Here is a 20,009-nt window from a genome sequence, read left to right on the forward strand (position 1 = left end):
AGGCAAGAAGATAGGCCCTCAGGAGCGCATTTTGCCTAGGGGTAGCCCCATTAGTCCTAAATCCAGCCTCCCAGACATCTTACCAGTAAAGTGTGTCCCAGTCTGAACCATTTTCAGCAAACCATGTCTGCTCCACACGTGGGCAGCAGGGAGCTGGGTGACCACGTCACCCAGCATTTCCTATCAGCTGCCCATCTCCTAGAAGACCCCCTTTGAAAAACAGAACATTATCCTTCCAAATTTTATTGCTCTACCAGCATCTCCACAAAATACTACGGCCCTGGCCAACCTTGAGGGTGCTTGGCCTTGGTAGGTTTGGCCTAAGAGTTCTTCTGTGTAAATTGTAGTCAGCTTAGGATCATGAAACGTTAGAGCATGATGAACTGTTGTGTTCAAAATAATGTATTATTTGAAGAAGTTACACTTCCCTTGAAACTAGGTATTCTGTTGTTCTTAATATTAAGTAATTCAACCTAGTTATTAATCCAAAGCCTTTTCTTCTAGTCTCCTTTGTTTCAGTTTGGCATTTTTAATGTACTTAAATGAAGAAATTTTAGCTATTCTTTTAAAAAGATGCCTTTAAATGCATTAAATGTAATAACTGCCCAGCGCCTGCATTTTTGGCCACATCTTTATTTGCAGGGGGAAAAAAAGAAAAAATACTTTTGGCCAAGTATATTTTCCCAAGACAGTATGCCTGTCATTGTTAATTAAAATAGTTCTCTAATGTGTAACATGATTCTTGTGTTTTCTTCATTGTGTTGAACACTTTCCAGGTTGAAACCTAATGAGCTTTTCTTCCAGTAATTGCTGATATGTATAGGTGCTTGGGTGAGGTTTTTTATTATCAAGATACTTTCTGCCTTTATTGTGCTGAAACCTGAAAGCTGCAAGAAGTATGGTTGTTCCCCAGTTGGGTTATAAAACGAATGTCTGCTAGACCACAAACTATGGATGGAAAGCGGGAACATCTTGTCACTAGAAAAGATATGTTGAACTCATTTGTTCAAGATAATTAAATAGTGTTTCTAAGCTACAATATATGAGTTTCAAGTTATTGAGCATCCTGAAAGCATCATTTTTTTAAACTGTAGAAATTGAAGATATCACATCGAATCTAGAGGCATGCCTTTTAATGTACCAGATGTCCCAAAATTTATCACACTTCTGTTGCCCCCATTAACACTGGTGTTAAATACCAGAAAGTAGCCTTTGAATAATAATGGACTTTGTTTAAATGACTGCTATATTCACATTCCTTCCAGTTTAGCAAGTGATTATTCATCCATATGGCTAAGTAAAATATTTCCACATTGTTTATTTTAAAATTTTTGGATGCCAGTGATGGCTTCCAGATACTATGAAGGACATGAAATTAGGCATATTGCCTTCCTGATCATTAGCTCCATATTTCTAATTAGACAGTAAATTAGTAAGAACATGATAGTCGTGCACCAATGAAGGGTAGATGGGCCAGGCGAAAGTTTAGCAAACAGCAGGACGTCCTGTAAAGAGCCAGAGCTTAACAGGCACGCATTCAGCCTTTTGGACTGTTACGTGCCGCAACAGGATGAAATAATTACTAAACATGTCCCCTTGGCCTAATTACTGTGCCTTCAGAACAGTCATTTATTCTCTGGTCCAGAGAGGAGTTGGCCTACTATTTTCTGTCCTGCTTTTTGTGGGCCCGCAGAGCTGTCAGGAGCCGCCTGGGTAGTTTTCAGAAATCCAGCAACACCTCCTCCCAATTCCCAGCCCAAGTCAGTAGGAGCCTTACCACTGGCCCACTTTGTAAAATAATAGCAACAGAAACGTGCACTCTTACTTACTGAACATCGCCAACCGTAAAAATTAGTCATGAGAAATAAAATGACAAAGGTTTTATTGGTAATAAGACAAAAATAGTTTTTGATAAATGAGACAACTACTTAATTCAGAGTCATACAACTTGGAGCTGGAAAAGGCCCTTAAAGAATCTTCTATTCTGCCCCCCATATTACAAGATGAGAAACTGGGGTGCAGAGAGATTGAGTCCCTAGGCTGGGTTCCTGACATGCAGGCTGCAGCCCTCCCTTCCTTGCCCCTGCTCATGCTGGCCCGGCTCCAGGCCACCAAGAAGTGCAAGGCAGCCCTGAGATCTGGGGGTGCAAATGCCCGTTTTCACCTGTCATTTCCCTTATTCTTTCAAATTACCACTAAAAAGGGAAAAGAAAAAAATTGCCACAGTATCTCCTTTACTCCCAGAATTTCACCTAGGAGTATAGAAAAGTACTGTTGAACTTGGTCATTAGCACAGCAACCGCAAACTACACGTGAAATGTGATTTTAGTCTTGTGAATATTTCAAGATTTATAGTCAGAGGGTGAAAAGATTTGACCTTTTCAGGGGAATTTGACTTCCTATTCTGTGTGCAGGCCTCTGAATGCTGAGCAAGAGGAGGTGGTAGAATGGGGAGCACTTCGAGTTCCCTGTAGAATTCAGGTGCCCAGACTGGGCAGGATGGGGTTCCTCAGCACAGACAGGCCCCACAGTAACACTCCCTCAGGGCACGTCAGTGTGAGAAAGATGACTTAATTCTTAAAAAAGATGCCCAAGAGACCCCGCCCAGGTTCCTCAGGGACTTTGCAGTTTCTGAGTCTGTCTGATGTCCGGGGCTTAGGGCTGGAGGCATTTCTGTCTCTAAGCTGCTTCTGCTGGGCCCAGACAGCCGGGGGGAGCTTTAATGCAGTTACAAATGAAGAAGCACGTGCCTGGAACACACAAAAGTCAGCTGTGGAACCTACAGCTTCAAGGATGTTTCCCAGGGAAATCTCTGTGATAGTGTAAATGACCCAGAGACCGAAGTGGCCTGATGAACAGCCAGGATGGCCGGACCACTGCCCGCGCTGCTACCTCTGCATCAGAGTGGTTCCCTCAGGAGGATGTCCCCTCATGTGACCTGCTCACATTTGTAACCTCGCCTTCACAGAGAGAATCGTCCTTTACGTCCCTTCTGGACAGTTCTCAGTCAGCATTCTTAAACTGTAAGCTGATTTATTTTTGGTGGAAATACCTTTCCAGGGAATGTAGGACTGTATGCCTACATGATGTCATTAATTCCCCCAGACCTACCCATGAAGTTGGGAAATTACCTAGATAAGAAAGAACATGGTGAAATGCAAATGTGGATCTTTAGAAACTGATAGATCTTTTCAAAGATGCTGTGATCCACCTTTGTACCTGAAAAGTCACAGAAACACAGACTAACCCTTGTGTTCTTTAAAGACTCTAAAGGTCTATCTGTGTGCTTCGGCTGGGGAAAAGGTTAAACAGAAGGAGCAGCCCCCTTCAAATTGAATATGTAGGCTGGGCCCCCACCGTGGGCAGCGTCTGCGGCTAGCACGGGTCTTCAGTCCCACACAGCCCCCTCCTGGGCAGCCTCCTTCCCGCAGATCAGCTGAGCCCTCATTCACAGCTGCTGCGGAAACCAGAGGTCATGGGCACAGTGACCACAGCTGGGCCTGAGCTGGCGTTCCCATGCCTGGCATGGAGTATGCGTCAGCTGTGCAGGTGAACAAGGCACGCCCACCAGGCCTCCCTGTGGGACCCAGCCCTCGGGGCAGCTGCCCACCACTCAGGAGGCCAGCCCTGCCAGCCAGCCAGCGGGTAGCAGAGCCTAGCCTGGGGCGGGGGTGCAGAGAGAAGAAAGCCCGGAGGGGCGCCGGTAGGCCAGGACCAGGACTGCATGAGATGGTAGGGTCTTGGGAACCCTGGGAATGATTATACACCACCATGGCTTGTTTTCCTCGGAGCTTATCCAGAGAAAGGCATTCCTATAATTGAAGACAGTACTTTTGTCCCACTCTCACAATAATTGCTTTCTCTTTGTTTCAATTTCTTTTCAGTTTCATAATTTATTCAGAGCATTCCAGTCCTGGTGGAAAGTTTGAGTCACTTACCTAAAGCCACAAATGATAGCCACTTCTTCTCATGCTACTTTTTTCGCATGCAACCCCTTCTTCATTGATTTCCTCGTATCTGTTAAGGGCACCATATTCTCACATGGGCCAAGCTGTTGGTTCATCTTTGACGTCCCCGTCAGCTTGCATCAGGCTCCATATTCTCATCACAGGCACTCTTCTTTCCTCTTTGCCTTCGCATCCCCTCCACACTCCTTCAGGTCCTCATCACATGCTCCTTAAACTGCCGTCTTGGGACATAGGCTGTGCCCCTCTCCTGGTCCGTCAGCCTCTTCGGCATCCCTGGGATTACTCCTGTCCCTCCTGCATTCCACACCTTCCCACCCACCAGTCCAGACCTGCAGCCCCTGTCCCTGCCTCCCCTTCTGGACCCACCGCAGCCTCAAGCTTCCTCTTCTCCTGCTCCTTCCAGCCGGGAGGGCGCCCCCTGCCCCTGCCCGCTTCTCCCTGGCCTCTGCCCCTTCCCTTCCAGCTCAAATGCTGTGGTCCCCAGTTCTACACTGAGGCAGAGGTTCCCCTGCTCAGAAAAACATCCTTAGAGAGGCAGCATGGTATCGGGAGTGAGTATGGGCTTTGGAGTCAGATCAACTTGCTTCCTCCCGGCTCTGTGACCCCAGGCAGATCCCCTCGCCCGGTGCCAACTCCCCAGTGATCAGCACAGTACCTGCCTGCTGCTCCGAGTTTTTGTGGAGTTCGTGGCGTGAGATGAACAAGTGTCTCTACCAGCACTTTCTAGTGGAAGTGTAAATGCAGTACATGGGTCATTCTAAACTTCCTAGGAGCCACATTAAAAAGGAAAAAAAAAATTGGTGGCTATTTCAATAGTGTAGTTTGTTTAAGCCAGTAGTTCTAAAATATCACTTCAACTTGTAAGCAATATGAAAACTATTAGTGAGATGTTTTACATTCACTTTCTTCATAGCAGGTCTTTGTAATCCAGTGTGTATTTTACACTTACAGCATATCTCAGTTTGGACCAGCTGCATTTCAGGTGCTCAGGAGCCACATGCAGTTGGTGGTTACTATATCGGACAGTGCAGGCTTAGGCTGTGCTTGGCTGTAAGTAACATATCTAAAAAGCATGAGATACAGAGCTTTAATGGCCACAGTGGGCAGAGATGAAGGTGGCCATATTGTAAAGGGGTATAGTAGCCATTGCATCTTGTCATTGCTCTCTGCCCAACAGAAAGTCACAGAGGTTTGTAAAAACCCTGCTGGGTTAGGGGAGAGTTTGGGGGCAGCTGGAGAGAGAAGAAATAGAGATGCGTTTTCACTCGCTCCCGAGTGTTTCAGCCAGAGACCTTCTCAGGAACCGCTCTGGAGGCCTGTGCAAGGAGCAGGCAGGCGCCCTGGGTTCAGAGGCCCACATTCCTGCCTTGTTATCCACAGACTGCAGGTTTACGAGATGCACACACACACTTGGACCCTCGTATGCAATCTGCCACCTTGATGTTTTATATTTTCATTTTTAGTCCAATATTTCTACCCCCATTTTTCAAGAATGCTTGCAGGGTGGGTATACAGGACACCAGCCTGTTGCAAGGAGCCCAAAGATGCAAAAGAGCTGGGAGGGGATGAACATATATACCAGGCGGTGATCTGACCCCCAGAGAGCTGAAGCATGACAGTGGCTTGTCAGGATGCTTGTTCTGTGCCAGGGACGGTGGGGCCAAGACCTCGTCGCCTCCCATTTAATGCTCTTCACACCGTGAAGGCTTGGGTGCCTCGAGGACATCTCACAAAAGAGCATGACTGAAACAAGAACGTCAAGAACAGACACTGAGCAGGAGGCCAACTCATGAAATAAAATGCAGGGGCATGTCCATTGGTGATATTTGAAGAAGAACTAAAATACTTTGGGGGCTGTTGGGGTTTTTTTTCCCTTTTTTGCGGTGTTCATGAACATTTATGTTGTTGAGTTTTTTTATTTTGTGTGGTTTTTTTTTTTTTGATAATTAGGAAACAGTATACATTGAACATTATATAAAAATTAGTGAGTTCAGATTTCTTTCATATCAGAAAGAAAAACAATTGCATAGGCTGTAATGTATGCTACAAGAGAAATAGCGTTTTCCAAATATTGTCTGGTTGGTTTTTAGTGTCCTTTAAGAAATACATTTTTCAAATGGTGCTATTATTTTAATTAATCAAGTAAAATCAGTCTCTAATTTAACTATCAAATTATCATTTGGCTGTTAGAATAGCTATAAAGCTAGTTTTAAATGTGAGCACTTTGAAAATTCTGCAGCCTAGGATTTATGTGAAATGGTATTTTAATTACTTCATTCATTCTTTGTGGGGAAAATGAACTTTCATCCCTTATGGCAGTATTTCATTGTGCCTATCGGTTGCTCATAATTATGTGTACTTTTTCCTGTGGTAGAGAATAAGCAGTGTTTTCTACAATAGTGTGCATGAAATTCCCTAATATATTCTAAATTAGTTTGTGTGTATATATTCTTAGTTCTCACAACAAATAGCTAATTGCTTTAAATTAAAGAAAAACCTCAAGCTTCCTAAACTGAATTATAGTTTATTTTTAACTTTCTCTTTGGGAACCAAGAGACAGTGGAGAGTGCTGCTGAGTATTTTTGAAGCAAATTTTGCATTAGGCTATCACGGAGGTTGATCATGTTGATGGAGAATGCTAATCCTTCAGCTCTCTATTTCTCATCAGTCTTGCTACACGTGGGAGTTGGTCTATTTTCTATTCATTACTTACTGCTCTAAGAACATTCTTCCTGACCCATTAAATGAAGCCCTAGACAGTCTAAGTGGAGAGAACATTGTTTTATTACTGCTTTAGTGAAGCAGGTGCACACAGGTATTATTAGTTGGTCTCCAGAATGGTGCTTTTTACTTTGAGTAGAAAAACCAAATTAATCATTCCATAGCTGGGGCTTTTAAATTTAATTGAACCTTCTTCATCCTTTATTGGTTGATCAGAACCAGTTGTTTTAACTTTCCATAACCTTTATGTTTGAAATAGAACATGGGAAGAAAAACCAGTGTCTTGAGACTTGCTTTGATATTTGGAATAGGTAGTTAAATCCACACCAAATGTTGTAGGCCTTCGTGTTACATGATAAAACCTGGGATTGGAGAGATAATATAACTCTTAGCGTGGGATTAGAGAGGTGTCTTTGTGTGGATCCCTTGAAATGCCATAAGCTTTGCAAAAATAGAATCTTTCCTTTTCTCTCACCAAGAATAATTTTGAACATTTTTTGAAGTTGCAGAAAAAGAAAGCCTTAATTTCTATAGCAGGCTAGTTTTATGATCAATAAGTCATCTGAGTTGACCAGAAGATACTCCAGTCTGCCTGTCTACAGTCTACTGCAGGACTACGCATTTTTAAATTCATATTTTATAATGGGGCAACCCTGGTCCTTTCTATTTAGCAGTTTGAGGGATGGGGACTTGGGCATTGGGGTATAACTCTACTTCTGGTTCTGGGACATGGGGCAGCAACGTGATTCTCCATAGCTAGGGTGGTGATTTCAGCAACCATCTGTTTTGGTCTTCGTGTGAAAAGCAGGCAAAACTATGCTGGTGAATTCCCTTAAAGATCCAGAGCATTGTTCTGACCCTCTCCCCGTAGTTACAGACTTTAAAGACTCTCGGTTTTAAGAAAAAGTGTAAAAGGGAGTGAATACTTAGCAGCTAAATCTGACAGGCAAGAAATAAAAGGGAAATCTAAAAGCAAGTACAGGCTATTAAATTGTATCCATCAACATATTTCTGAGCACCTATTATGTGCCCTGCATATGTGTAATCAGACATGTAAATAAATGGGTGATTGATAATCTGTTACTCATACTTGCCTACAAAATTAAATTTAGAAAAATAAATACTCATCAACATGTAGAATTTCAGTCCTACAAAATAATTAAATAGGAAGTTAATTCATTTTGTGCATCTTGACTCTTAGGTATGTGTAAAGTACACAGTGCCTGGCACAGAGTAAAACCACAGGAAGTGTCATGTTACTATTGTTTATGCTGATTTAGGAACATTTATGCTGTCCAATCCTGTGTAGATGTCATGGCTAATAGTAAACTATAGAATGCTATATGACTCCACTGATCATTCTAAATGCCTGGTAAGGAAAAGAAAGAGCCAGACAAAATTCTAGTTCCAGTGCAGAAAATCACGTGAACCTGCAAATTTGGAAAATATCCTCTTGTCAGAAGTAGGTCTTACAAGTAGCCAGGAGTGAAAGCAGGAACCATGAAAAACAAGCTTTTCTGCCAGTGATCAGAGAACTTCTAGGCATCAGCTCCAAGACCCAACGTGCTGAAGAAGCACCCCGCTTCTTAGTCATGTTTTCACCTGAAGTTTGTGACTCAACACTTGGGTTTTCTGTGGAGATGTATCTAATTTTATACCTGTCGCCTCCAATATGATAGGCTTTGCTTTCCATAAACCTTGCCTTAAATTAACTTTTCTGGAATGCACTTATTCTGTGAAGTAGAACATAGCTTATTAGAAAATGCAGCACTCTCCCATGTGCTAAATTTTGTGGAGTGAGGAATTTGAAAGACTTTCACAGAAATTTGTTCCAGTGCCCTTAGGAATCGTACGTTATAAAATTGTCAGCTGGGGAGGTTAGGAAATGGCCCGTCCCCACCACTGGCCCCTGTGGGCTGCCCCCGTGGCTGGCTCAGGCCCCTTCCGAGCCCTGGGTGGAGCGTGGTTGGCCTCGTTAGCAGGAAATGGTAAAGCCCTGTTCACAGCAGCCGCTAGCACCCCACCTTCTGTGCCTCAACCCGCTCCCCCTTCCGTCCTCTCTCCCCTCTCCCCGCTCCCGTCATTTGGGTCAGAACCGACCTCCAGAGACTCGTATTTCACCCTTATCTCCCAGGTCCCTTCCGTGGTCATCAGTCCTCTGATACTTTCCCCCTAAAACAGGACTTTTTAAATGTCTTTTAGACACAAGCCCCCCCCCTTTTTTTTTTTCAAACAAACTCACAGTGAAGCCCAGTATTGGGAACAGAACCACTCTAGGTGAACCGGGGAGGGGTCTGGAGGCCAACCCCCTGTTCTCTCCCCGCCTCTCACACAGCTGCCCCTGAGAGCCCAGTGAGACCCCCAGAATCCAGGGAGCCTGGTTTGAAACCATTCATGTAGACGTAGCCAGTTTCATCCGAATCCACAGAGCAGTCTTTCCACCCGTGGTGTCTAAGTTCATGTCGTCAGCACCTTCAGGTGTGCTGCCCTTTCCCCAGGACCCGGCTGCTGTGGCCACAAGATGATTATGGGAGCAGAAGTCTGTCCTGGTGGACAGAACAAGCTGGCAGAGGCAAAGCAGGGTCTTTCCTTCTCCTGACTGTAAACTGCCAAGTCCCCCTGGAGTCCAGGCCTAACTAAATGGGTCACCGTGGAGGCTGAGGTCCCGAAAGGCTGTGGTCGTGGTGGACTGTCCCACCCACAGAGGAGGAGCAGAGAAAGGGTGAAAGTCCTTGGGGAACAAGGGAAACCCAATCAGTGAGGCTGAGAAATCAAAGCCAAGTGAAGAAGAGGAGCTAACACCGCTCCCGCAGAGCCGGGACCCGGAAGTTTCCCAGGATGAGCCCAGGCATCTGCCTCCAGCCATTCTCCACAGTGTGTGCGGGGCGGGGCCAGGCCTCCGGGTTTACTCTCAGAGTATTGTTTTGCCATCATCAGTTTCAGCCTTTTGCTTCTATCCCTCCTTACTCCAAAAAGAAATAAAGCTCCTGTCAGCTCTCTCCTGCCTCCCTCCCTTGTGAGGGGCCCTACGATTTCTCCAGGCCCTGAGAAGGCTGTGCAGACAGTTTCCAGGCTGGCTCCTGGGTCACCGCACACTGAGCAGCAGTTTTCAGTCTTGTCTCTGGCCCAACATTCTTGATTAATCGTGTTCACTAGCCTGACAGGCTTCCATGGACATGGGCTGATTTCGCCAACTCCCTCCCTTCCACAGGGCCTCAAGCGTTTTTGTGTGTTGATAATTCTAAAAACACTGTACTGACTGAACAGCTCACCAAGGATACATCAGGAGTGTAGGGCTCTGGGGGCTTCAGTGCAGAGTCAGCCAGCTGCACCGTGTCCCCTCCACCCACTCCCCTATACTTAGGAAAATGCATTGACGTGAAAATGACATTGGATTAAGTATAATCTTGAATTTGCTCTAATTTCTTAAAGAGTAATTGTTAGAAAATGTGTGTGCTATAACAATAATTTACTCCTCTTATAGTTGACACAGACATGAAGACCCTCTAGTCTGCTGAGAACTCAAATAGCAGTCTAATAAGCTACATTTAAGGTCTGTTGTCCTAGCAGTCTTGATGTGAATTACAATATGGGTAGCTTTTCATTCATTGTTAGTCTTGCCTACATCCAAAAAGGAATGGTAGTAACTTGCACATGCTAATAAAACTCTTAACATGGAAATAGAACTGTTTAGACCTTACCAGTAAGGGAGATGAAGCAAATGTAACCACAGTCTGTGCCAGTAAAGTTACTGCAAGTGTAATATTTAAGCCTGAGCTTCCCAGTAGCAAAAGTAAGAAGAGGAAGTGTGATGAGAAAATGTCAGTCTTTGGAGAAAGAGAAGTTTTTTCCAAGTACTAAATTCAAGAAATTGTTTGTCACACAGAACACTGAATATAGGGGATGATACAACGAACCACATTTTTACAACCATCACAAATGCATCATATTTATCCTCGATTGGATTGTGCCCCCCCCCTCACAGAGTAACTAATTTGCTTTGCAAGACCACAGTCATCTCACCTGATAGATACATAGGCTCTAAAACTTAAGGACGACTTGGTAATACGCTGCCAGAAACTCACATGTATTCACTCAACATTTATTAGTGGTCCATCCCAGTCTGGTTGTAAATTCAGGCCATACATTAGGTTTGGAACAAGCTAAGTTTGCAGCAAATAAAGCTAATGTGTTTCTTTCATTACTAAAACTGCAGGATTTCAAATTGATGATTTTATTTTTAAAATCTCGTTTTTTAGGAGTTCTTTGGAATTTATCCTCCTGTGATGCCGTAAAGATGACAATCATCCGAGATGCTCTCTCAACTTTAACAAACACTGTGATTGTTCCACATTCTGGATGGAATAACTCTTCTTTTGATGATGATCATAAAATTAAATTTCAGACTTCACTTGTTCTGCGTAATACAACAGGTTGCCTGAGGTAAATTTTTTATTTCTTTTTCCGCTTAAGTCTGTGATTAAATATATGTCACAGGCAAGTTGATTTGAGGATGATTTATTTCATTTCATCTATCTAAGTTTCCAAGTTTATTTCAAAATTTAGGCCACTAGGCTTTGTTATCCTGTGAGGAAAACATTATGAGCATGAACTAGTGGCTTGAAAGACATTATCTTATAAATGTCTCTTCTGTAGATTAGTCAAAAAACCCTTTTAGACTGAAATTACTGCCAAAATTCCAGTGTTTTCCACTTTAACAACATTTTTCTGGCTACCACATTCTGATTGCTAATGTGTCTGCAGCCTGGTTTTTATTTAAATTCAAAATGTATTAGTAAATAAGTAAGTCATGGGGATAAATGTACAGCATGGTGACTGTAGTCAATAATACTGTGTTGTAAAGTTGAAAGAGGCTAAGAAAGTAAACCTTTAAAGCTCTCATCACAAAGGGGAAAAAAATACTTGGTAATTCTGTATGGTGACAGATGGTAACTAGACTTACTGTGGTGATTATTCCACAGATGTGTCCAAACGTCAAATCGTTGTGTTGTACACCTGAAACTAATATAATGTCTGTTAATTATACTTCAGGTTTTTAAAATGTGATGGTTGAAACATTTTTTTGCTTTTAAAAGGGTGCAGAAAGATATGGTTTTAAATAATCATTGGGTTTGAGTTTTATAAGTAAATGAAAGTGAGCCCAAATACTATTTTCAGTCCTTATCTTTGGCATTTAAAATCCATAAAGCCTCTTTTAAATGTACACAGTATTGCTCATTATTTGCCATTAACTCTCATCAGCTCAATTTCCACCCAGGTTCCTAGGCTTACAAATGCCCTGAGAACTTGAAACAGAAGCCTTGGGCCAAAGTGGCCTGGTGATAAGGAGAGTGGGTTCTGGCATCAGACAACCTGGCTTCCTGTCCCACTCTGAACCTCAGTTTCCTCATCTTTAGAATGGGGGTAATAATACCATCTCAGAGTTGTGAAGAATCAGCTTGTATAAAGTTCTTCAGGTAGTGTTTAATACACAGTGAGCGCTATTTACCATTTACACTAAGATGTCTGATCATCTCTACAACAGGGAGCTCGAGAGAGGAGGAGAAGAGGGGACTGGGCTTCTGCATTGAAGCCTTCCACTGTTGTGACAGGTGACTGTCATCCTCCTCTGCTACAGTGGGGCAGGGGTGACAAGAGTCAGGCTCCTGGAAAACAGGCAGGCTCCCTGACTCAGATGCCTGCATCACAGCGGGGGTCGCATGGCCTCTACTGATGACTGGTGAGGCAGCATCTTATCCTTTCCCCGTCAGGAGAGACAGTGATCACTTAACTGTTCTGCCAGGCTTTAAGGAAGGGCCAGGGGCAGGACATACGCTCGGGCTCCCCCAGTGGTTCAGGGCTCTTAGCATTTGGTGAATGCCTTCAGTGTAAATTCAGTGATGAACAAAATAGACTAGGTCCCTTCCCTGATAGAACCAATTTTTTCTTGAGAAAGACAGATAAACAAACAGGAAAATAACAAGTTGCCACTAAAAAAAATAGGGTGACATAAGAGTCATTAGCTGGTTACTTTGATGTCCAGATGGCGTCTCATAGAAGGTAAAGTTTAAGCCTAGGTCTGAAATATCACAAAGAGCTGCTCATTTGAGGGTAGATGGGGGAGGTGAGGGAACGCAGGTTTTAGGCCAAGAAAACAGGTAGTGCAGAGGCTCTGGGGCACTCAAGAGGGACCCACAGGCTGAAGAGGCTGAGAAGGGAAGGCAGCAGATCTTGGCAGAAAATCTTGGGTGGAAAACCAGAGGGGTGCAGGGTCCCAGGAGCTCGCAGAGGAACAGAAGAGGGCAGCTCTTAAGAGCTGCTAAGAGGTCACTCCAGAGAACAGTAGAGGGACCATGAGTGATAGTATCTCTCTGGCCCAAGAAAAGCAAGGTGAAAAGAAAAGTCATTCCAGATCCCCTTTATCTAGTCTGTTTGCAGAATCTCAGTGTTAGCCTAGAACCCTTGTTAATGGGACATAAAATAGATTCTTATAGTTTGGTATTGATTCACGAAGGTGACTTGATATCACAAATTTCAACATGGATGAGACCTAAAACAATTTTCAGAGTGCTTTTATAATTTAAAAGATGAGAAAAATGATAGCATAAGCAAATGCTCCTATTTAACTTGAAATGTTTCTACAAGAAATGGTGTGTTTCCACTGTTAATTCAAGAAGCATTTATGATCACTGACTACATGCAAAACATTTTAATATGTGCAGGGGACTGTAGACACCTTATGGCCTAACGAGGGAGGTAAAATAAAGCACGCCTAAAACTAACAGCCATGGCTTTTACATGGGGGGCACTTTTCTAATTGCTTCATACGTAGCAACTCCTCTCTCCTTCCCAGGAACTCCATGAGATAGTTACTGTTACCCCTCCCCCTTTTTTACATACAAGGAAACTGAGGATAAGCCCCAAAAATAATTATCTTCGGAGGTTTGAAGGTAGCCTGTCATTTGAAATGGCAGAGGCGGGCAAGGGGAGGGATACAAAGTTGAAGCTCCCTGCTCCCTTCTATGTGTGTGGCTAACGGGGAGCTGGCTGTTGTTGTGAGCTCTCACGATACTAAAACGCAAGCTACGTGGCTGCAGTCTGTCCTCTTAGATTATTAAGCTAAGACTCCGTGCTAATGAGCCCACATGTGTCTGCCTGTGTAGGAACCTCAGCTCTGCGGGGGAGGAGGCGCGGAAGCAAATGCGATCCTGTGAGGGGCTGGTGGACTCGCTCTTGTACGTGATCCACACGTGCGTGAACACGTCCGATTATGACAGCAAGGTGAGTGCCCGCCCCGCCATGGGAGCACCGCTATCTGCATGCCATTGACTCTTTCTGGAATTCTTGACCCTCTCCTCCTCAGTAGGCTATAGTCCAGCTTAAAGGCAGAGTGTCTCTAAAAATTACAAGTTAACAGGGACATGAGGACTTAAGAAAAGAACCTTAGAACAATGAAACCTCAGTGGCTCCATGTGGTAAACGACCTAGCAGGGTCCAGACCTTCTCTGTGTTTCTCCTGGGCTCATTGTCAAGGTGATTGCCCCACTGCTGCCGCCTCCGATTCTCTATCCCCTGCTGCCAGGATCAGATCCACCTGTATCTGAGTGTCTGCTGAATGAAAGTTCCTGGTTGAGGCACTGGAATCTTCCAGTGTCTCTGCCCTTCTTGCCTCGGCACCAGCTTTGGATGCCCCTTTCTGCATCCTAGGTTTCTGCCTTTCACCCCCTCCATCTGTTGCCCTGCTGGTCAGTCTGTTCCCAGCATGCGCTCTTCTCCCCTCCTATTTCCTCCATCCCCGTGCTCACACAAGGCATTCTGCTCATCGTTTTTCAGCTATGATGCTATCCAGGCTCTGCCCCAGCAACAAGGGCTAGAGAAGGTGGTATAAACAGAGGAGAGACTCAAAGTATTAGGAGCGCCACGGCAGGCTGGGCACTCGTTCAGGATGGGCTGGACAAAGAGAGGCCATAAGTAGGCCTGAGGTCATAAATAATACCAGTCTGTGAGGGACAAGAGTGAAGAGTGCTAGGCTTGGGAGGAGGTGGAGGAGAAATTCAAAGTGACAGCGAAGTTTTTATTTGAGCTTCATTGACCCAAAAGATCTGCAGATGAAATTGAGAAGAGTAATCAGAAGTTGGAAGGGGAGCTTGCTGGGCAAAACTGAACTTGATTTTAGACACTCTTAGTTGGGGTGACAGCCTCCCAATTAGAGGTGTGATTCAGACTTTAAGGAGCAAATGACCATATACAGAAGACAAGATTTCAACAGAGAAGAGACCATGGAACCTTCCACAGGGAGAGGGGAGAGTTGGGAGTGGAAGGAGACAGAGATGACACTTGGGTAGGGGCAGGGGTTGCTGTGCCCAGGGAGGGGTTGGTCACAGGTGCTGTCATGATTAGGAATGATTTCCAGTGGTGAGAAGGAGTGAGGTTCTGGAAATTTGGGTGCATGTCTGCCACGGCAGCAGCCCAGAAGCGAAAATACTTGGCATTTTCTCTTCCAGAGCCTCACACATTTCAGCAGGAAATCAGATCCTCAGATGCATTGAGGATGGCTCTGCACTGTCAGTTGGGTATCCCATTAAAAACACCTGGAATCATAACTCTGACTCTAGGTTGTTTTGGGTTCCCCTATGTGAAAAGCAGTTCTTTCATATTCCAGTTTATTTAGTATCACTGGGGCTCGGTCCAGAAGCACTTTGCGCTAATGTGCTCTGATGGTGCTAATCGTGCGCCGTGTTGGGTTTCAGACCGTGGAGAACTGCGTGTGCACCCTGAGGAACCTGTCCTATCGGCTGGAGCTGGAGGTGCCTCAGGCCCGGCTGCTGGGGCTGAATGAACTAGATGACTTACTAGGAAAAGAGTCTCCCAGCAAAGACTCGGAGCCAAGCTGCTGGGGGAAAAAGAAGAAGAAGAAAAAGAAAACACCACAAGAGGATCAAGTTAGCATTTTATTTGACATGAAACTAAAGTTTCATTTTTCTGGGAGTAAGGAAGTCACATACGTGGCCAGAATAAAATTTTTTTCTCATGATGCAGGTTTTCTACATAGCTTTAGTTGAGTCCAGCAGAAACACTTGTTGTCAAGTGTTGGGTTCTGTGTTCACTTTGCTTCCACTAATGTGTGCTCTTTGTCTTTCAGTGGGACGGAGTTGGTCCCATCCCAGGACTGTCAAAGTCCCCCAAGGGGGTTGAGATGCTGTGGCATCCATCAGTGGTAAAACCATATCTGACTCTTCTAGCAGAAAGTTCCAACCCAGCCACCTTGGAAGGCTCTGCCGGATCTCTCCAGAACCTCTCTGCTGGAAACTGGAAGGTAGGATGGCTTCCACTCGTCCCCTCTTCTTTCCACCTGTGCGGTCAGATCAGCAATGAGAATGGAAAGGGACACGTTTGTTTAGAGTTGGGTTAAGGGTGGGAGGAAAAAAGTGGGGAGACAGCAGTCAGCTCTGGAGATCCAGAGATGAATTTGACATAGCCCTTCCCCGTGAGAAAAACAGACAGACCCGAGTCAGTACAGTGTAGACTCTACTGGATATGTGTGTGGTGGGGTCGGGGGTGTAGAGGAGGCAACCCTGATAAAAGGCCAAGAGAAAGGCCTTATGGGGAGGACATTGTGGGCAGAGATTACAGGCTGATTGTTGGGACCTCAGGGGCAGGACAAGGACGAGGAGTGCCTATTGCTGGAGCATCATGACCAGGCCTGACCACCGAGCTTCAGGAGCTGGAACCCAACCTGCAGACTACCAGAGGGGCCACTGAAAGGGTTTAAGCAGACCAGCGACATAGTCAGGCTGACGTGGACCTTGCTGGATCCCTTTGGCAGAAGCACGGGCGGTGAATTTGAGGAAGAGGAAAGTTGAGGCGGGAATTCTTTGGGGGAGCCAGGCGACAGATGCCAAGGGCCTGAATTAGAGCTGAGGTTGGGCCACCAGTCCTCCCTCAGACATTTGCAGACCATACATCCGTACATGTGGCAAAGTTTCCACATCCTCTGATATGTGTGAGACTTCTTCATGAAAACTGAAGATTTCCTCCTGTTACCACTATAAGCAAGATCACAAAACTTTTTAAATGTCATCTGGCAACTTCCCAGACTATCTCTGAAACATTTTCAACCTCTAGAAATTTCCTGACAAGTGTATTTTAGTAGGGTTATTACAATGCTTGTTTTGGGTTACTTCTACCACCACCACCACCTCCCAAAATGACAGTCTTCTGGCCACCGTTTTTTCCATGAGAGTGAAAAGCATTGCTAGGCCTAGGAAGGGTTCATTCCACGCAGCCAGCTGCTCCAGTGAATACACACAGATAACTGTGGCCTAGCGCTAAGCCACCATGATTATTTTGGTTTTGTTCTTCTTGATTAAAGGGCTAGTAGCTTAGCATCTAAGTACTGGCTCAGGAGCCAGACCCCTTGACTTTGAATCCTGCCCACCCCACCCCACTTGCTAGCTGGAGGTCTGAGTTCTCTGTCCTTAGTTTCATTATCTATAAAATGGAAATAATACCTACCTCATCAGGTGGTCGTGAGGATTATATGAGACAGTAAGTCTGGAGGGCCTAGAACAGCACCCAGCACATAAGTATTCATAGGTACTTATGTTGGTGATCTCTAGCTTCTTATGACCTGAGAATCATTTGATGATAATAGAGAACACAGTAATTAAAATAGATGTGATTGGAGTTGTAGAATTTTATTTTCTGGGATCACTGAGTGAATAAAAGTTAAATGGCAAGGTCATTTAAAATGTAAACATTATATGGAAATGATTTCAAAAGTATCTAAAATAGTAACTGAGACTGTCGGCCCCTCATTAAGAAAACACGATAATCATGGCCACAGATGTTATGTAGTCAGAAGCTACTTCAGGAGCGGTGCGGCCGCAGGTCTCCAGAAGTGGAAGGGAGGCGCTCGGAGCTGCGCTAGGCTGAGCTAGTTGGTCTCCCAGTAAGACGGGTTGCTTCTGTCCTTGCAGGTTTCAGAGGGAGAAGCTGCCAGGCTACCCAGGTGCTTTCCCTGATAGCAAATCATGTGTTCTCTTTCCCCCTGCAGATTTCTTTTGATTTGGAAAAGAGGAGTATTCATTTCATATAAAGAAAACTAATGGGATCTTTGAAATGCATCTTTTCCTTTTATTTTGTGTTATTAAAATAATCTCTGTTGGTATTAGAGAAACTGAGTGATCCATCACATGTTTTAATGTTGAGAATAATACCAAGGGCTGGCAGATCTTCGTCCTCATGGCCACGTATTAGATGGTTTATGAGCAACATTTTTCAATTATCCTCAATTTTGAAAGATAGTTTGCATTGGTAAAAATGTCAATGGAAGCTCAAAACAAGATTAAAGACCCATTTTCAAATGTTACTTTTGTTTGTTTGTTTGTTTCCGGATGACTTAGTGTTCATTTCCAGTGGGTGCAGTGCACAGACTGACTCACTGGACAGACTTGCCTCGTAATCACAAAAGAAGTTCCTGACTGCAGATTAAAAAAGCAGCAGCAGCAGCAGCAGCAGCTAACTAATCTTGAATGAGAAAGCATCTTGCACACAAATACACTGAACTTTTTCCCCAGTGTGTATGAATTATGATGCTTGACGTTTCTGGATAATTCCTTTTCTTCTGAGGCAAGGGATTTTTTCCAGGCAATTTGCTTGAAAGGTTACTCTAAATGTTGTTGCAGAGAATGCAGGGGGAATATGACTTGATGGAGATAGGTTCTCCCTTAATGTGCCCTGATCAGTTACCATCTCTGCGATCCTATTTATAGCCTCTGGACCTGGCGTGGGGCCAACTGCTGAGAAGACACACGCCATCCCCGTCCTTAATCATGTTTATGTATCGAAGTAGAAAGTAATCACTGCCTTCTCTTTTCTGCACAAAAATATCTGCCAGATGGTGGTTTGAGGTTTTCAGGCTTTAGGATTTCTTTTTAAATCAGTCATCGTGGCTTAGCATTCTCCCAAACTATGGTTTTCTCGTTACCAGCATCACAGATTTAATCTCCAATTGGAAAGAAACCATTTAATCTATTAGTTGCTTCTTTGGGAAACATCTTTTTTAGGCAGTGGTAACAGCTGAGAGTTGAACTCTGTTTTATATTATTACCTCGTTTTGCTTCCTAGTTTGCAGCATACATCCGAGCAGCTGTCCGCAAAGAGAAGGGCCTCCCCATCCTCGTGGAACTTCTGAGAATGGACAATGATAGAGTTGTTTCTTCCGTGGCAACTGCCTTGAGGAATATGGCCTTAGATGTTCGCAACAAGGAGCTCATAGGTATGTCCAAACTATAGGGACACCACAGTGTTTATAAAACTCTTCTTTTGGTTTGTAAAAAACATGGCATTGAAAATGATTAGCCACTGAGTCCTTGTCCCTGGTTTCTTGGCATACTTAGTACCCCCTTGTCTATCCTTTCTGACCATTCCTTTTCAGCACGAGGCAGGCTCAGTAATCACTGATCAGGAAGGTAACTTTTCAGAAGAGCTAGCAGTTTCAGTCACACATTACAACATTACATGATTGATTTGGTGTCTCTGTTTCCCAAGAGAGATTCATTTCTTGAACAGAAAAAGGCCTAATTCTCCCTTTTCTGATTTTTGATACTTACATTTGCTTTATTCACCAAAACTGCCATGTTCTAAATTTTAAAAAAGAAATCACATGAGTGTTTTGTAGCTTTTCCCTCTCAGATCTGTATAAATGCTTGTTCTAAAACAGAGCTGCTGTCCCAAGGCCTGACTGAGCCCTGGGGCGGATCAGGATGAGGACAAGGCAAGCAAGGTACCCAGGGTGCAGAATTCTAGGAGGCGTGCACCCTCGGGTCCATCCCAGTGTCGGGTTGGCACTCACATGAATTCGAGGATGAGAGCCTCTCCCAAGTTTGCACCCTAGGCAGCTCAGCTTGCTTGCCTCCGGGGCATGGCCGCACCCCAAGCAGAGTGTGGGGTAGAGAACAGGTTAGAGACCCTCCAGTAGACCTGAGGTTAAACCCTGGATCTGCTGCTCACTGGCTGTGTAACCCGGCGTGTCTTGTATTGAGCCCACTTGGCTGCATTCCTTCATCTAAACTGGAGACTCTTCCTGGGCCCCGTCTCGGAAAGGGAGCTGACCACGCCTGTTCGCCTCATCATGGGCTTGCTGTGAAAATGCGATGGCAGGGTGAGGGGCAGCTCCTCCTACACTGCCCAGCTCTACTCCAGGCCCACAGCTGATGACAGGTCAGGGGACAGGGAGGGGGACTTGACAAGCTCTTATGTGGATTAGTGAATATGTATTGAGCGCATATTAAAATCCACCTGCCATGAGAGCTAGTG

The 20,009-nt window shown here is 44.6% G+C and overlaps 1 protein-coding gene across 17 annotated transcripts in view; it reads left to right on the forward strand.

Annotated features, from left to right (window-relative positions):
* PKP4 (plakophilin 4) overlaps positions 1-20,009 on the forward strand; it is a 210,052-nt gene that overhangs the window by 176,444 nt on the left and 13,599 nt on the right. For 16 of the 17 annotated variants that reach the window (XM_074363696.1, XM_074363701.1, XM_074363698.1 and 13 more), the window contains 5 exons: positions 10,949-11,132; positions 13,853-13,970; positions 15,440-15,631; positions 15,832-16,005; positions 18,819-18,969. In XM_074363696.1, coding sequence (XP_074219797.1) covers positions 10,949-11,132; positions 13,853-13,970; positions 15,440-15,631; positions 15,832-16,005; positions 18,819-18,969 — 819 coding nt within the window. The remainder of the gene's footprint in view (positions 1-10,948; positions 11,133-13,852; positions 13,971-15,439; positions 15,632-15,831; positions 16,006-18,818; positions 18,970-20,009) is intronic. The other variant, XM_074363704.1, reaches the window with a different exon arrangement.

Source organism: Camelus bactrianus, chromosome 5 (assembly GCF_048773025.1).
Source record: "Camelus bactrianus isolate YW-2024 breed Bactrian camel chromosome 5, ASM4877302v1, whole genome shotgun sequence".
Lineage (NCBI taxonomy): Eukaryota > Metazoa > Chordata > Mammalia > Artiodactyla > Camelidae > Camelus > Camelus bactrianus.